The 17696-nt window shown below is 45.0% G+C and overlaps 1 protein-coding gene across 2 annotated transcripts in view; it reads left to right on the top strand.

Moving 5' to 3' along the window:
* slc9a3.1 (solute carrier family 9 member A3, tandem duplicate 1) overlaps positions 1–17696 on the top strand; it is a 43378-nt gene that overhangs the window by 21780 nt on the left and 3902 nt on the right. For both annotated transcript variants that reach the window (XM_079654093.1, XM_079654092.1), the window contains exons 6-10: positions 9422–9642; positions 9729–9931; positions 10937–11026; positions 11114–11184; positions 11273–11402. In XM_079654093.1, coding sequence (XP_079510219.1) covers positions 9422–9642; positions 9729–9931; positions 10937–11026; positions 11114–11184; positions 11273–11402 — 715 coding nt within the window. The remainder of the gene's footprint in view (positions 1–9421; positions 9643–9728; positions 9932–10936; positions 11027–11113; positions 11185–11272; positions 11403–17696) is intronic.

The following is a 17696-nucleotide window of genomic DNA, read 5'->3' as shown; positions in this document are numbered from 1 at the left end:
GAATCCTTCTGTGTGCATGTGTGTATTATGAGACTGTTCTGAGCCCATATTGATGCAGTTCAATATTTTCACAGCTTGTTCTAATACTGCAGTGAGGTCTGGTGGCATAGCTTTGGCGGCAAGGGCTTCTCGGTGTAACATGCAGTGGGTTATCTGTACATCGGGATTTACCTGTCTCACTTTATTTACAAAGCCTTTCACCCTCCCCTTCATTGAGGCAGCCCCGTCAGTGCAAATGCTGTGGCACATCCCCCAGTTTAGACCCTGTTCTGTCAGGTAATCAGCTGTGGTCTTGTACATTTCCTCTCCGGTTGCATGTGTGTGTAACTCTTTGCAAAAAAAGAAGTTCTCCTCAATGGATTCTCCGTCAACATATCTCACGTTGGCAATGAGTTGACAGTGGCCACTTATGTCCGTTGAATCATCAACTTGCAGAGCGAATTTGCCACTTCTCTGTATTTTTTCAGTTAGGACAGTTTCTATGTCTACTGACATGTCACCGATGCGACGTTTGATTGTATTGTTGGATAATGGAATTTTATCGATTTCTTTAGTAGCATCTGGCCCTACCATTACCCTGACAATTTCCTTAAGGCCCTGACACACCAGGCCGAAATCGGCCGTTTTCGTTAGTCGGACGACGAAGCGTGCCCTGTCGCCCAAACTCAATTTGGTGTGTCCCGCACCGTCGGCCGTGACACGCCTTATTTGGCCTTTCATGGCCGATTCAACATGTTGAGTCGTCCGTGCGTCGGCCACAGGCAGTCGGACAAAGAAATCACTCTGATTGGCTGTTCAGCTAGCGAATCAGTGCATGAGAAGCGAAACGGTTGCTTGAGAATGTCTTCCACAAGCAACACTCCATTGGCTGATAGCTCCAGTACCGCACGAAACATGTTTTCGATGGACGAGAGTGAAAATGGAACACACACGCTATTTGTTGTTTGTTTATATCACATAGTCTGTTCTTCTTCTCTGTCTTCCGGTTGTTGCCTGTTTTTAATGACGAATACACACTACCGCCGCCTGCTGGAGAGTTATTGCCACTCACGCATGCGCAGTTCGTACGTACTCGGCTGAAGTCTTTGCGGTGTGTTCCAGTGCGACACATGGCAAAGACGCAGGAGAACACGCCGACGCAACAGTCGGCGTCGGCATCGGCGAGTTCCCTGGTGACTGCTTGGTGTGTCAGGACCTTTACATGGCGGTAGAATGAGGTTTTCCGCGATAATGTGGGCCTTTTTTGCCTTGGCAATTAACTCAGCAACCAAATAGCTGGCCTCTTATGCTTTGTCAGAGACACGTAGAGACGAAAGCATACGTTGACTCTGCTTCTCATTTTGTGATTTCAGTCTCTGGAAATACTCAATGTCCTTGGAATTATAAGAAGGATGTTTTCTGCTAAAGTGTCTTGCTAGTTTACTTGGCACCATTCCTTCGTTGGATAATTTTTCTCTGCAGATTAGGCATTCTGGCGTCGGGCAGTCAGCATCCCCAGTCCAGGGAAACCATACCGAAGGTAGCTTTCTCTGTACTGTCTGCTTTTAGATTTCTTTTGCACTGCTGTTCCATCATGTTCTGTCACCCCTGCCTGTGTTGTTGAGGGCTGGCGTGTTTCTTTATTTATTGTCACTACGTATCGATCCATCTTGTAATTATTTGGCGCGAGGATAAAAAGCTGCTCTGCACACCGTAAACAATGACGGCTGAAGTAAATCATGAGAATTTAAGCAGTTTAATATTTCTAAATCTGAGCAATATATGTTTTATTAGCTTATGAACTCCATTGTACATGTAATAAAATAAAGTGTATATGAAGTGAAGTTTATTAAGTGAGAAAAAATGTTGGAACATAAAGATACGTTATACGTAATGTTGCTCTCAAAGTGCACCAGATTGATGCAATTAACTTCAACATTTAAAAACAAATCTTCCCGAGGGAGCATGCCCCCGGACCCCCCTAGAGGAGGTGAGGTCCACCACCTGCCCACACCCCCTGTTAAATTGGCTCACCCACATTGAGGATGCTTCCTACGCCCATGTTTTATTCCATGCGTCAAGTCAGGCAAATTGGGTCCAAATGTTATTGCATCAATGATTTGTTAACATTAAAATGAATAAATATATGCTGTAACTATTTTGCTCTAGGCAACTCAAGGGCTCAGGTAATGTGATTACTATATGAATAATGGTCCAAAATAACATTAAATGCATAATTTCTTTTGTTAAGTAACATACTTTCGTTGCCGGCCGGCCGATACATGCCGCGTATTAAGTGGGCCTGTCTGTCAATTAATCCCCGGGCCACTTTTTCCTCCCAGTCCGCCCCTGGACACCAGCCTTGTATAGTCCGGTTGAATCGAACCCTGGTGCGTTTAGCCGCTTGGTGCGGCTCATTTGGGTCGGTGTGAACACAGTCCGAGACCTCTGAAGTGATCTAAACAACCGGATCCTGGTCCGCTAAAATAGGTGGTCTTGGAACGCTTGCTTGCGAACTCTGGAGCGGTTCATTGCTGGTGTGAACGCAGGAGGCGTAGTATTTACGTGTCACAAGAACGCAGATTTCTTCAAAAATCTTTAGCAAAAGAACCTTTCAAGACATCCGCGGTTGTTAATTTAAAGAGTGAAGCAGAATGAAGTGTTGAACAGTGTCGTGTAAAGTAAAAATTCTCTGTCAGCTACATAAAAGTAAGAACACCTGTCGTCTTTGAAACGCCCCTCCTTACTGTAGAACGTCTCATTATATGTGTTATAATGTTTTTTAACGGACGTTGTCTGATTATATAATCATACGCGCGGACCGCTAGTGTCTGTTGATCTCCAGATTAACAGCAGCATGAGAATAACCTGCCGAAAGTGCCGATGCTCCTTGGCGGAGGCTCCGGTAGAAATTGCCGGGATTTACGTTTTTACCCCCTTAATGTCTGACCAATGGTTGAACAGCATTGCCGTGCACATGACTTATGTTTATAGTCCGTTTGAGTTTTGCCTGTGTGAACGCAAACCGAACCTTCTGAAAAATGAAACAATGTAACAAACTGTGGTCAGGTGCGCACCTGAGAAGCGACTATTACGGCCCGTCCACACAGCGGCGTGCATTGTCACTTGCCGGCGGGCGTGTCTGAAGCTCGACCACCAACCAATCACATGAATCTCCCGCCCCTGACTCACAAGCAGCGGTTTGATTGGCTAGAGCTTGTACTGGCATATGATTCGATTGACTGACGCTTCTGCCGAGGCGTCAAATGTTGAACATTGCTCAACTTTTGCAGCGAGCCACGCCAGCAACGCTCCGTTTTGCTTCCCACAATGCAGTTCGGCAAAAAGTGACGTCACCCCATTCAAAGTGAATTGTGAAGCGTCAACGCACGCCGCTGTGTGGACGGGCCGTTAGGTGTGAATGCAAGACTAAAGTGAACTATCTAAACACTCAGAGAGTCCTTTAGCTCAGGGTTTCCCAAAGTGGGGGTCGCGAGATGATTACAAAATGAAAATGGAAAATAAAAAAAATAAAAATTATTAAAAAGAATTGATTACTTTTTTTTATAATTTAAAAAAAAAAAATATTATTAATAATAACATTAGCATAGAAATGTTTTTCTTTGACAAACCACTAGCGCAGTGTTTCTCAAACTTTCTTTTTTTTTTCTGAGATTATTTCACTAGCACCCACCCTGGAGGACTCTCCTCCAGCTTGTTGTGTCCGCTCCTTATGTCCGTAAGTGCAGCTAGCTAACCAGATGCTAACAACAAGGTCCCTGCTGGCACCGGTCCCTCTCTCTCCCTCTCTCCTTCTGTCCCTCTCTCTCTCTCCCTCTCCTCTCTCTCTCTCTCTCTCTCTCGATCACACTAAATGCGCTATTGCCACACACACACAGAGCCGAGCTTGAATGACCAACCCAGTCTCACAAAAAAACGTGTAATAACTACGTTGGTCCACAACGTAGGACGTAGTATTTCTACAAAAACGCCTCTGAAATTGTAGGATCCCTACGTTTTTTTTCACCATTCATTCCAATGGCTGGCGTCTATGTCACGTGATCTTCAAATTTCTCCCTGCAGAAAAACAAAACATGGCAGAACTTCGTTTTATTCTCGGTGGAAAATGCCTATTTTAAAGTTAGTTTGGCCATTAAAATGCGTTTTCATGTCATTTGATGCAAGAAATATTAGTTTTTATTTCAGATTATATGTGCAGTGGATATACATGATCTTTAGTTTGCTAGTTATTACGAAGATTACTTCAGGAAATTGTGTCTATACAACGTTTTCATTGTTACCAAGGTGGTCATCTCACATCACATCGTCAAAAAACAAATACCGGAAACAGACCGAAAACATTTTTTTAAAATAAAATAATACTTTATTCCGAGTGTGCTTGCTTTTCTCTTTGAAAGTCATCACATAACGGCATTGTAATACACGGTTCGGCTGCATTAAATATTACATATCTGCCGTAGTTCTCTATTTATAGAGCCCTGATGAGAAGACTTCTAGACAAACATGAGGAACTGCCGCCAAAACTGAAAACGTGACGTGGATCATAAACATATCAGCAATTAAACAACATCTTACATTTCTCTTCACACAATATGTCTCCTTGCAGTATCAACACTAATTCGGCTGACTTTTATATTTGATCCAATTGGTAGATAGGCTGTACTTACACCATAAAGGTGCACAGCTGATAGAAAGGGACACTTGGTGGTTAAAGCATGTTATTGAATTTCATTATTTTTATTCTTAGATATTAATAGGATCCCTATAAAGTATATTCATTACTCGTTATTCTCTACTAATAATTAATTAAAGACTATATAATGACTATTTTGCACATCCCTTTCAAGATTTCAAGATTTTCTAAGGTTTATTGACATATCATATACACAAACTGTGTAGTTATGCAATGAATGAAAAACTTGGGTCGCAGGCAGTGTTGGGCAAGTTACTTCCAAAATGTAATATATTACATATTACTTATTACTCTCTTTTGAAAGTAATAAGTTACATTACAATATTACTGTCTCTGAAATGTAATGAGTTACACTACTTTAGTTACTTTTTAGTTACTTTCACCAAAATAACCGCAAAAGAATAGCTAGGTATTTTAAGTGCTAAAATGTAGTTTAGTGCAGCTCATTATGCATCCAGTGAAGGGCAATGTGGTATAGCATAACAACTGTGTAGGCCCTTAAGGCTACTAACAACTTGTATTACACGGCTTAGTTGAATACTCGATTCTGATTGTAAATTCTTAACATGTGACACGTTGTTAATACAGCAGTACAGACCGCTGTCAAGGACTATAATGAAGGTTAACATATTGTAAATCAAGGCAAATATTATTTAAACCATGCTCATGGTTTGAAATGGCAAACATTGAAAGGCAAAAGTATTATTAAAACCATGTAGCCTACTAAATCATCACCTTGGTCCCATCATATATGCTGGGAAGAGAATATTTACTGTGCTTGAAAACTGGTATCACATCATCATGTGAGGTTGACTTTGTGACCTGGAGAACATTTCAGCTGCAACATCAGCTCGTTGATAATAAGCTTGGGATATGAGATATTTTTGGAAGCCATTCGTGGTGAAGGCATCTGTTCTATTGTATGCATTATTTTTGACCCAACATTTCTACAGGCATGTCAGAATATGGTACTATTTTCACATGAATATTCTAGCCATTGTCTATTTTTATACCACAAGCTGCAAAATGACCGCCTTACCCCACTGTACAGGCGGGTAGTTGTTTAGATATACCTGGCACCTGCGGGCCGCAGAGGGGCGGCGTAGTTCGGGCGACGAAGACTGCTGCTTCGGGGCCGGCGAGTCAGGCGGGAGTAAGCTAGTGTCCACAACGGAGGGTAACGTGATGTCCGCATCTGACCTGTTGCTACTGTCTGCAGTAGATGCAGTGTTGCTGGCGTTTAGTGATGGTTGCTTTAACCATTTTCGTATAAATGATTATCCACAGATCAGATGTGTGTCACTGCTGTGGAAGCACTTTGGAAATGATGCACGCGCAGCGGAGCAGCTCACTCGCACCTGACACAATTTGTTGTTTGTATTTTTTCGCTACGTTCTCTTTTTTGAATGGTTGCATAACGTTCAACTTCCCCGAAGATCTCGACGCGAAGCCTGAAGGGTAAACACCAGGTTTACTAATCTACCCGCACAATTTGTCCGGTGTCGGAATGTCTCGCTATGTTAGTACATTCTTAAAAAACAAAACACCATTTAATTTCGGGTTAAAATGTGTTGTAACTGCGTTACTGAGCATTGTAACGGGTAATATAATACCCACATTTCATTAGCAATGCGTTACATTACTTCTTTACAGCACAAAGTAATATATTACTGTAACTCCGTTACTTTTGTAACGCGTTACACCCAACACTGGTCGCAGGTTCCACAATAGTGCATTAAAAGACATCTATCAATATTTGTGCATACCTCCAGCAATGTTAATGTTGAAGCACTTATTTTAACTGATATTATACATATGTATTATACTCTTATAAGATGTATGTAGATATTTCATCTCCGGCCTTGTCAGGTATTGAACAATCAATAAATAAAGAACACAGAATTATTAAATATAAAACACAGAATTTGTGTGATTATACTAAATGATTTACAATTAAACACCACTGCATATTTACAACTGTTACATGCTGATGTAACGCAAATATCAGGGCTCTATAAATAAAGAACTACGGCAGATATGTAATATTTAATACAGCCGAACCATGCATTACAATGCCGTTATGTGATGACTTTCAAAGAGAAAAGCAAGTACACTCGGAATAAAGTATTATTATTATTTTTTTTTTTTTTTCGGTCTGTTTCAGGTATTTGTTTTATGACGTAAATCTTCGTAATAACTAGAAAACTAAAGATCATGTACATCCACTGCAAACATAATCTGTAAAAAAATATTTCTCGCAACAAATTACATCAAAATGCATTTTAATGGCCAAACTGACTCTAAAATAGGCATTTTCCACCGAGAATAGAACAAAGTTTGGCCATGTTTTTTTTTTCTGCAGGGAGAAATTTAAAAATCACGTGACATAGACGCCAGACATTGGAATGAATGGTGAAAAAAAACTTAGGGATCCTACAATTTCAGAGGCGTTTTTGTAGAAATACTACGTCCTACGTTGTGGACCAACGTAGTTATTACACGTTTTTTTTAATGCTGTCAAAATTATCGTGTTAATGGCGGTAATTAATTGTTTTAATTAATTGCGTTAAAATATTTAACGCATTTAACGCATGTGCAGAATGGCCCGCCCCATACATCCAACCAGTGGCAGCGCTGGGGTATGGCTGGGGTAGGCTACAGCCATACCAAGAAATGGCTTAGCCCCACTATGAAAAATGATGTTAAAGTAAGCAAACTAAAGTCCGCCAACTCGCGCCGAGTAAATTGCACAGACAGCAGTTAGTAAGATTGATTTCAGTAGTCACTTGTCTGGAAATACCGAAGACTAGAAACGGTTTTGAAAAAACTTTTGTCACGTAGTGATCGTCTTCTCAATAGAACATCTTTGATAATGTCTTCTGGCCAATCAGAATCAAGATAACGGCGTGGTGTAGCAGGAAGTCCCGACGGATAATACTTTTGCTGAAGTACATCGATACAACACGTAATGAAATAAGACCCCACAGTTTGATGATTGATGGGTGTGTGGGCTGTCTTTCATTTTGACACACAGAACAATGTTATAATAAACTACTACATACTGTATGTTAAATGGATATATCCGCCTTCTTTCATTTATCTTTCCATTCCCACAACAATAAACATAAAGAAATGGCATATTTTGGACATAGTTCGAATGGTGATTGATCATGATTAATACATTTTTAAGCTGTGATTAATCTGATTAAAAAATCTAATCGTTTGACAGCCCTAGTTTTTTTTGTGAGACTGGGTTGGAATGACACAAGCACACGTTTATTTCCATGCAACTCTCTGATTGGTCTGGTGTCATGCCTCTGTTGCATTCACTGAACAAGGGAAATTACAGTCCTGCCGTCCTCTCTTGTCTCATGATGAGGTTCACGTAAAGCACGGTCGTGGCGTGGGGAAAAAATTAGGGGAAGCCAATAATACGTCCTTTCTTTTGGGGTGGGGGGGTGTGGTGTGGTGGTCAATGTAATAACGTAACCAGATGAGTGATTACAGCGCGCGGTATCATTTTACACACATTTGTATCATACAGATGCAGGACTTACACACGCCTGTTATCTGACCGACAGGTCCGCACGCACTGTCCAGCCGAAACTCTAATAAGCATTCATTCACAAACTAAATCAGGAGACCTTTAACGTTTTACGTCCGGTTCCGCGCTGTACACAGCTCCGGTTTGGCCTGTTATCAGATTGTATTTGTTGTTGCTGCTGCAGCGGAAGTTTAGTACAATTATTTTTGATTAAATACTCCAAATCTCCACCCTCCATAATTGCACTTGCTTCAGTTGCTTGCTACTTGCTAAAGGCGGTGAGAGTGGTGCAGTGACGCTATCTATCTTCTATCGATTAGATTTATGATTCGAAAATTATAAAAGTAGGGTAGACATGCGGATATTATCCGACTGAACAAAACGTGCATTTACCTAACAGGTTCGTTTTCCACTGACCTTTTTTCGAGCTATTTTCCAAAATCCTATGGAGAAATCCCATTGCTATTTTGTCGAGGGAAACTGAGCAACTTACTTCCGCTTTTTGGGACGCGTCACTGCACCACTAAATTGATGCAATTTGATTGGATTGTGAGGCAAAGGAAGCCAGCCGCCTCTGGCTTCCCTTGGCATGGCCCTGACCAATCACAGGTTGGCAGGGGCATGACGTGAGCCTCATCTGATTGGTCAATCCCTCAATTTTTTTTCACCAAGGGAAGCCAATTTCGGCTGGCCTCCTCTCGCAACAGAGAGTGCAATCTACTGTTTCACCATAACATCTAGAGGGGCGCTATTTCACTATTTGTAAAATACTCAATGAGAATGGGGGAGAGACGGGCAGCAACACACAACAAAGAATTTACGAAACTAAACGAAGTGTATTTATTTATTTATTAAAATTATAACTACAATCCGAAAAAACAGGGGAAGCCTGGCTTCCCTTGGCCTCCAGGAGAAAACACCACTGGCACAGTATTATATTATTGAGGGAGAATTGTCCGGGGCTACAGAAAAAACATTCGGGGCTAAAGCCCTGAATGCTCAGGCCAGGCGACGCCACTGGGCCTAGGTATTTTTTGGTGAAATTATAGAAATGATGCTGAGTAATCTAATTTGAGGAAATTGGGCCCATAAGAACTTACAGGAACCCTGATTTATGGAAGGAGACATTTATCTATACAACTGTTTATTTATAATAAATGTATTCCTGTGTTTTTGGTCTGTAGGATCGTCTTCTGTGGCATGTGCTGTCAGAAGTACATCAATACGAACATGGACGAGCGGTCCGTCACCACAGTCAGATATGTGATGAAGGTGTTAGCCAACGGATCAGAAACCATCATCTTTGTATTCCTCGGCATCTCGGCCATTGATAAGACAATCTGGGTGTGGAACACGGGCTTCATCCTGCTCACGCTCTTCTTCATCTTCATTTACAGATTCATTGGTGAGATTTGTATCTTTTGCTGTCAGCAAACAATACGATATCTTATATCAGAGGTCACAACCAGTCTGTATGTGTATGTGCTGCAGGGGTCTTTTTCCTCACCTGGATCCTGAACAGGTACCGACTGGTCCGAGTGGAGTTCATAGATCAGCTGATCATGAGCTACGGTGGCCTGCGAGGTGCTGTCGCATACGGCCTGGCTACGATGCTAGATGAGGCCAAGATAAAGGAGAAGAATCTGATGGTCTGCACTTCTCTTATCGTCGTGTACTTCACTGTAATTCTTCAGGTAACAAATGTTGTCACCAAGCTAAAAACAAATGATTGGCACCTAGTGTTCTACTTCTCTCTATCTTTTAAAATGTAATAATGGGCACTACAATTAAAATGTGCAGTACTGTTTGCGTTTAGTTGTTCCCTATGTCAGAACTGATAGATTTTCTCAACATACTTACAGCATACGGTGGCCGACAAGCAGAGTTGGGTGTAACGCGTTACAAAGTAACCATTGCTTTTGTCGGTAACGGAGTAGTGTAACGCGTTGGTTTATTTTAACAATGTGACCACATGATTCTTTCGATATTATTGCAGATCTGCTGTAAGCTAGCTAACTTAGCTAACCTATTCATTTCAAATATACTGACAAAACACTTACAAATGAAAGAAAGCAGACAAACTCTGCAACAGTGGCCAACTTTATAATTTCTGAATCCTTGCTATGCATCACTTTGTTTGTGCAGCACTTTTAGTAAATGATGCGCGTGTTTCGTCAAGTTGATGAATTTTTTCTAAATGCTGCATGCGCATGTGTTATCCATTTGGTGAACGTTTTTCTTCATTTGTATATGTTTTGGCGCATTCGTTTTTTTCTATTTGCATAGTTTTTAAAGGAGCAGCAAGTTTTTCCTAATGGAAGGTTTTTTGGCCGTTGTATCGTGTTTGCACTTGTAGGCCACCGTACATACTGAATGTAAAACTGATCTTTAACTTCAAAACATAGTAGCCTAACTCTGAAGGAGTTTAAAGCAAGGGTGAAATATTTTCAGTCCAGCAGGTCTATGTGCAAATTAGTTTTTGATCATTATAAATAAATCTTTAATATATGTATTTTTGGGTTAATTGTTGAAACTCTATGTTGTTTCCATTTTTTGCTTGGTGTCCCTTTTAAGTTATATATACGATCTGAAAGGGACACCTGATTTAGTAAAGGCTAAATAAATAAAATAAATAAAGTGTTTTTGTGGCTTTCCTCCACAAACACAGCTTCATTTGGCAATCTCTCTTTCTGTTGCAGGGAATAACAATGAAGCCTCTGGTCAACTGGCTTAAAGTAAAGAGGGCTGCAGTGACTGACATCACACTCGTAGAAAAGCTCCAAAACAAGGTAGAGGTCAAAGTTAAACAGCAACGAGAATAATAAGTTACATGGCTGCACTCCAGCTGTTAAAGAATCTCTGCTCCTGTTGTGCAGGTGTTCGATCACATGCTTGTAGCAATAGAAGATATCTCCGGACAAATAGGACATAACTACATGAGGGACAAGTATGTAAAGACATCTGAAAATATGACGTTAATAAATTAGATGAACTGTTTACGTGAAGCTTTAATCATCTCCTCTTTCTCTCTGAAGGTGGAATCACTTTGAGGAAAAGTGGATGTCGAGGATTTTGATGAAGCCGTCGGCGAGGAAGAGCCGCGACTACGTCTTCAACGTCTTCCATCAACTGAATCTCAAGGATGCTATGAGCTACGTGGAGGAGGTGAGGAGCAAAATCAGTCTCAAGCCGATTCAAGTGTAATTTGTTCAGGTGGACATTAACCCATGCGACTCCATTTTATAAAAGTTGTTTTGGAGCTGTATACCATTATATTTTAAAAATATGTTCAATTTTCACTTAATGTGTTAAATCTTTCAACCAACTAAAGTCTTGATCAAAGCTTCCAAATAATTATACCTTTTCATAATGTTAACCTTTTAAATGCAAGTTTGTTTTCAAAATACCACTGTTCTTCTTTATAAAACAATTAAATGATGTTCTGTATTCCAAATGTTAGGAAATATTATTTTATTTCATTTTTTCACTATTTGGTGTATGTCGAGGATTAGCTACAACATTGATTTTGAATCATTCAGATTTTTTCTGCTGGAAACCAGGAAAAAGCAAACATTAGTATGCATGAATGGATTTCAGTGAAGACATCTGTTGTTATCTTTTGTAATCTTGTTGCAGTTCTGACAACCGCGGCGTTATGGGTGGGCCCAGCGCCATATAGATAGAATTCTATCTATATGGCGCTGGGTGGGCCTACTGGGCCTAGGCCCACCCACTTTGGCACTGGGCCCACCCATTCATTGATCAAAAATGACTGGGCAAAAATATAGTTTCCAACATTTTTGATCAAAATTAACAATTAAATAATAAAATAAGAGCCCTTTAAAAAATAAATAAAATTAAAAGCAACATTAATTAACTTAATCAGGCCAAACTCATAGTCGAAGCGCGGGAGCAAACTCATCGTAGAACGTCTCGCGGCCGCGCGCAGACGAACAAGAACAGACATCGGAACCACCACACTCATCATCCTCACAGCAGGTGCCGCCTCAGAGAGACGAGTGTGTTTAATGTTGTGCCCGCTTCGCTGCCGGAATCGAAGCCGGGGGTCGGCCCCGGCTCGGCGGCCGAGCCAGCACCACTGGCCGGTCCACGTCCAAGTGAGCAGCCTTCACCCGGTCAACCGAGATCTGCTCAGCCTTGCCGCCCATGTCGACCACCAGGTGTTTGTCACCGTGTTCCAAAACCCGGAAAGGTCCGTCGTAAGGGGACTGCAGGGGGCCTCTGTGTGCGTCGTGCCGTATGAAAACGTGCCCAGCCGAGCGTAGCTCCGCGGGAACTTGAGACCCCGGCGCACCGTGCTAAGCAGTCGGGACTGGAGCGAAAGCCTCCACTGCGTCTCGCAGAAAAACTCGCTGGGCCGTGGCAGACCAGGGAGTTCATGCATTTGGGAGGAAATCCCCCGGAACCCTCAGCGGCTGACCGTAGACACCATAGACATTGCAGATCCTCCTTAGGTGCTGTCCTCAGGCCCAGCATCACCCAGGGCAGCTTGTCGACCCAGTTGCCGTCCGTAAGGCCGGCCTTGAGGGACGACTTCATGGAGCGATGGAAGCGCTCGCAGAGGCCGTTAGCCTGAGGCTGGTAAGCGGTAGTCCTGTGCAGCTTAACCCCCAAACCGCCTGCCACAGCGTTCCAGAGCTCGGACGTGAACTGAGAGCCCCTGTCTGAGGAAATGTCCGACGGGTTGCCAAAACGACACACCCACGTTGCAATGAAGGCCCGGGCAACGTCTGTGGCCGATGTCGAAACGAGCGGAACCGCCTCCGGCCAACGGGTCGTTCTGTCCACCATGGTGAGGAGGTAGGAAAACCCCTGAGAGGAAGGCAATGGACCAACTAGGTCAATGTTGACGTGATCAAACCTCCTCTCAGGCACCAGGAAACGCTCCAACGGGGCCTTCGTGTGGCGATGCACCTTAGCGCGTTGACAAGCCACGCACTCCCTGGCCCAAGTCCTCACATCCCTTTTCAGCCCTTTCCAAACAAACTTCGCCGCTACCAAATGTACCGAAGGTTTAACGCTGGGGTGTGACAGGCCGTGCACAGCCTCGAAAACAGGACGCCTCCAGCTGGCAGGGACGACAGGGCGCGCCAGGCCCGTAGAGATGTCACAAAGGAGAGTAATGCCCGCGTCGCCGAACACCACGTCCTCCAAGCGCAGCCCCATGCCCTCCACCTCCAGAGCCTGGACGCCGGGATCCGTGACCATGCGAGCATAGTCCTAGCCCAACTGGAGAGGCAATCAGCAACCAGGTTCGACTTGCCAGCCACGTGCTTAACGTCCGTAGTGAACTCCGATATGTAGGAGAGCTGCCGCTGCTGGCGTGCCGACCAAGGCTCCGCCACTTTTGACATGGCGAAGGTGAGCGGCTTGTGGTCGACAAACGCCGTAAATTCACGGCCTTCCAGCATGAAACGGAAGTTCCGCACGGCCAGATAAAGCCCGAGGAGTTCCCGGTCAAAGGCGCTGTACTTGCGTTCCCTAAGCATCAGCTGGCGGCTGAAAAAGGCGAGCGGCTGCCAAGCGCCCTCCACCCACTGCTCGTGCACTGCGCCGACCGCGTAGTCCGCCGCGTCCGTGGTGATGGAGAGGGGAGCCGTAGATGATGGGTGTGCCAGCAAAACCGCCCGAGCCAACGCAGTCTTGACCTCAGCAAAAGCGACGTCCGCCTCTGCTGTCCGGTCGATTGCCTGGACGGGGGTCTTGCCTTTCAACGCTTAATACAGCGGCCGCATGATGTGTGCGGCCCGGGCGATGAAACGGTGGTAGAAGGTCACCATCCCCAGAAACTCACGGAGCGACCGTGCTGTGAGCGGGCGAGGAAAAGCCGCAACAGCCTCCACCTTCGCTGGCAGAGGAGTCGCACCGCCCTTGGTGACGCGGTGCCCCAGGAAATCGGTGTCAGACACCCCGAACTGGCACTTTGCAGGATTGATGATCAATCCATGTTCGTTGAGCCGCGTGAAAAGGGCTCGGAGGTGGGACAGGTGCTCCTGTACTGAAGCGCTGGCGACCAATTTGTCGTCGAGGTAGACAAACACAAACGGCAGGTCCCGCAGCACCGAATCCATCAGGCGCTGGAACGTCTGAGCGGCATTCTTGAGTCCAAAAGGCATCCTTAGGAACTCAAAAAGTCCAAAAGGCGTTATCACTGCTGTCTTGGGAATGTCCAGGGGGTGCATGGGCACCTGGTAGTATCCACGCACCGGGTCCACCTTGGAAAACACCCCCGTACCGGCCAGTTGCGCCGAAAAGTCCTGAATGTGCGGCACCGGATAGCGGTCAGGCGTAGTGCCGTCGTTGAGTTGGCGGTAATCCCCGCACGGGCGGAACCCGCCGTTCGGCTTGGGGACGACGTGCAGGGGGGAAGCCCAAGGACTGTCGGAGCGGCAGACAATGCCCAGGCGCTCCATGGTTGCGAACTCTACCCTCGCTAACGCCATCTTAGAAGGGTTCAACCGCCGGGCCCTGGCGTAGACAGGAGACCCCTCGGTAGTGACGTGGTGTTCCACGCCATGCTTAGTGGTAAGCGCAGAGAAGGTGGGTAGCGACAGGTCCGGAAACTCGGCCAACAGTCTGAGAAACGTGTCTTCCCCCGATAGCTGCGCTGCCAAGTGTGCACACGAGGGAAGAAAACGTTAAGGCATCAACCAAACGTCTATTCTTAACGTCCACCAAGAGTCCATGAGCACACAAAAAATCCGCTCCGAGGAGGGGAAAAGAAATGTCCGTTGTTACGAAATTCCAGCTGAAACGCTGTCCTCCGATGCACAAATACATAGGCCTCACGCCGTACGTGCGAATGGAACCGCCGTTAGCCGTCGTCAATCGCGGGCCGTGCCCACCATGGGCGACGTCTTCACTCGACGCTGGAACCACGCTCCGTTGAGCCCCCGTGTCACAAAGAAACAGGCCCCCCGAAATGCTGTCGCTAACGAAGAGGAGCCTGCACGTGGGCTCAGGGCCACTACTGAGCGCCGGCCCCTCCATTTCCCGGGTGTTTGTAGCTCAGTGGTCGCCAACCAGTCGATGCTGCGGGTAGATCGTTGACCGTAAAAAAAAGTAACAAAAGAAAGAAAAATAAAATTAAAATAATAATGTTCGAAAAATACGTTTTTAGATGTAACCACCACCCCGTTAGCAGGTGCCACTTGATTGACGTATATTTGAGACACCTCAATAATATAACACATTAACCGTGCTTTACGTGAACCTCATCATGACACAAGAGACGACGGCAGGACTGTAATTTCCCGTGTTCAGTGAACGCAACAGAGGCAACACACCAGACCAATCAGAGAGTTGCATGGAAATACACGTGTGCTTGTGTCATTCAAACTCGGCTCTGTGTGTTTGTGGCGATAGCGCATTTAGTGTGATAGAGAGGGAGTGAGGGAGAGAGAGGGACCGGTGCTAGCGGGGACCGTGATGTTAGCATCTGGTTAGCTAGCTGCACTAACGGACATAAGGAGCTGTTTCCACAACAAGCTGGAAGAGAGTCCTCTCCTGTCAGACTGAGGGGCTCAGGTGAGCTAAAGGACTCTTGAGTGTTTAGAACAGTTTTGTCACAAATTATTCAAAAGATTATTTCCGCGGCACACCTTCATATGATCATTATAGTTATACAAACAATAAGAGAATAAATGAAAAACAGGTATGACATAGCCTACTATATGGCAGTAAAACAAGAATACAGTTTAATGTGATTTGTAAAATATCCATAAAGATAAAGTAAATCTGTTTACAGTTCTGTTTCATCTGGGTGCTGAGAGAGGTATCCATAGATCTCTTCATGTTGCTCTCAAAGTGCACCAGATTGATGCTTTGAACTTCAATATTTAAAAAAAAATCTTCCCGGGGGAGCATCCCCCCAGACCCCCCTTGAGGAGGTGAGGTCCGCCCCCCAATAGCACTTTACCCCTGCCTATATGCCGTGAGCTGATTATGGAGCCTTCATTGTAACAGTAATTCAGATGCAATTAGCCTATATAAAAGGCCTCAAATTGGAAGCATTGTCTGGGCCGTCTTTTCCACTCAATTTTCCAATAGGTAGATCTCGCCTTTCACCTAGGCAGAGGTCGGTGATCTTGGGCTTAAAAAGGTTGGTGACCACTGTTGTAGCTGCACGGAGCGACGCATCTCTTCTCCCTTGACCCGAAACGTGCATGGTAAACGCACTCTCCGGTGTCTCCACGCCGGCTCGACACAGCCGTGTCCGGCCTCTGCCACGCTTTCTTGACTGCAGATGGGCCGCTGAGCGTCGCGGCTAACGTCTCTGCACCTGGCTGTTGTGTAGCCAGCAAAAAACGTTCCGCTTCCTCAGCCAAAGCACGGGGCTCCGTGAAAGGTGTCTTGGCTAGCGCCGTCTGGACCCGGGAAGGTAAGTGACGCAGGAAAATCTCCATGAATAAAATCCGGGGGTCCTCCCCCCCTAGCAGATTTAGCATTTTCTCCATCAGCTGAGATGGCTTGCTGTCTCCTAGTCCTTGAATGTCAAGTAACTGGCGGGCCCTCTCCTTAGCGGATAAGCTAAATGTCTTAAGGAGAAGGGCCTTAATCGCCTCATATTTGCCATGGTGCGGGGGGGCTGCGAAAAATCCCACCAACCTGGACGACGCGGAGCTTCCCAGCGCTGCCACCACATGGTAGTATCTCAGGTCCCCGTCACGGACCTGTCGGCAGGTGAAGTGCACCTCCACGTGTGCGAACCATGCCTCCGCGGCGTGCTCCCAGAATTCCGGCAGCTTTACGAACACATCGCGTTCAGCCATGCTCGTTAATTTCCCAGAAACTTTCTCGGACACGTCAGGGTCACCAGTGTAGTGCGGTGAAAAGGGAGTTGGAGGCTGTGTATTCAGAATGGAGTTCCAATCTTTATTAGCCATTAATATCAGAGAGGTTAACACATGACTGCTCTGCTTGATGCGCTAGCAGGAATGGCAGCTGAAGTTACAGGTGTTCCCTACTAAAGGGTCCGTGTGGCAACACAATACGAGAGGTGAATTATGTCCAATAACGTGTCACTACAGAGTATAGCATTAGCAAGGACAGTGTGTTTGGTAAAATGTGCCGGCATTTTAGAGAGAGAGGCGGGGCCGGCGGAGAAGATACATTCAGTCGCCATGGTTACAGGGACTGGAAACACATCGACTATGCTCTCCGTAAACACGAATGTCATTCTAGGCATAGCCTATTTTTATTAGATTATTAACAAGAATCGCGAGAAAACATTTGAACAGGCCCAGCCGAAATTAGATTGGCCCACCCACAATTGAAATCCTGGCGCCGCGGCTGAGTTCTGAGTGTCTGTATTTGTCTTCAGTTCATCACTGACAGACTTTTAATAGGAGCTGAGGTTGAACTTCCCAGGATTTGGGAAAAAATAATCTACAACATTGCAAAAATGTATGCCATATGCATTAACACAGCCGTAATGAT

The sequence above is a fragment of the Notothenia rossii genome, assembly GCF_949606895.1.
Source record: "Notothenia rossii genome assembly, chromosome: 10".
NCBI lineage: Eukaryota > Metazoa > Chordata > Actinopteri > Perciformes > Nototheniidae > Notothenia > Notothenia rossii.
The sequence above is the reverse complement of the archived record's forward strand: the minus strand, read 5'-3'. Positions and strand labels throughout refer to the sequence as shown.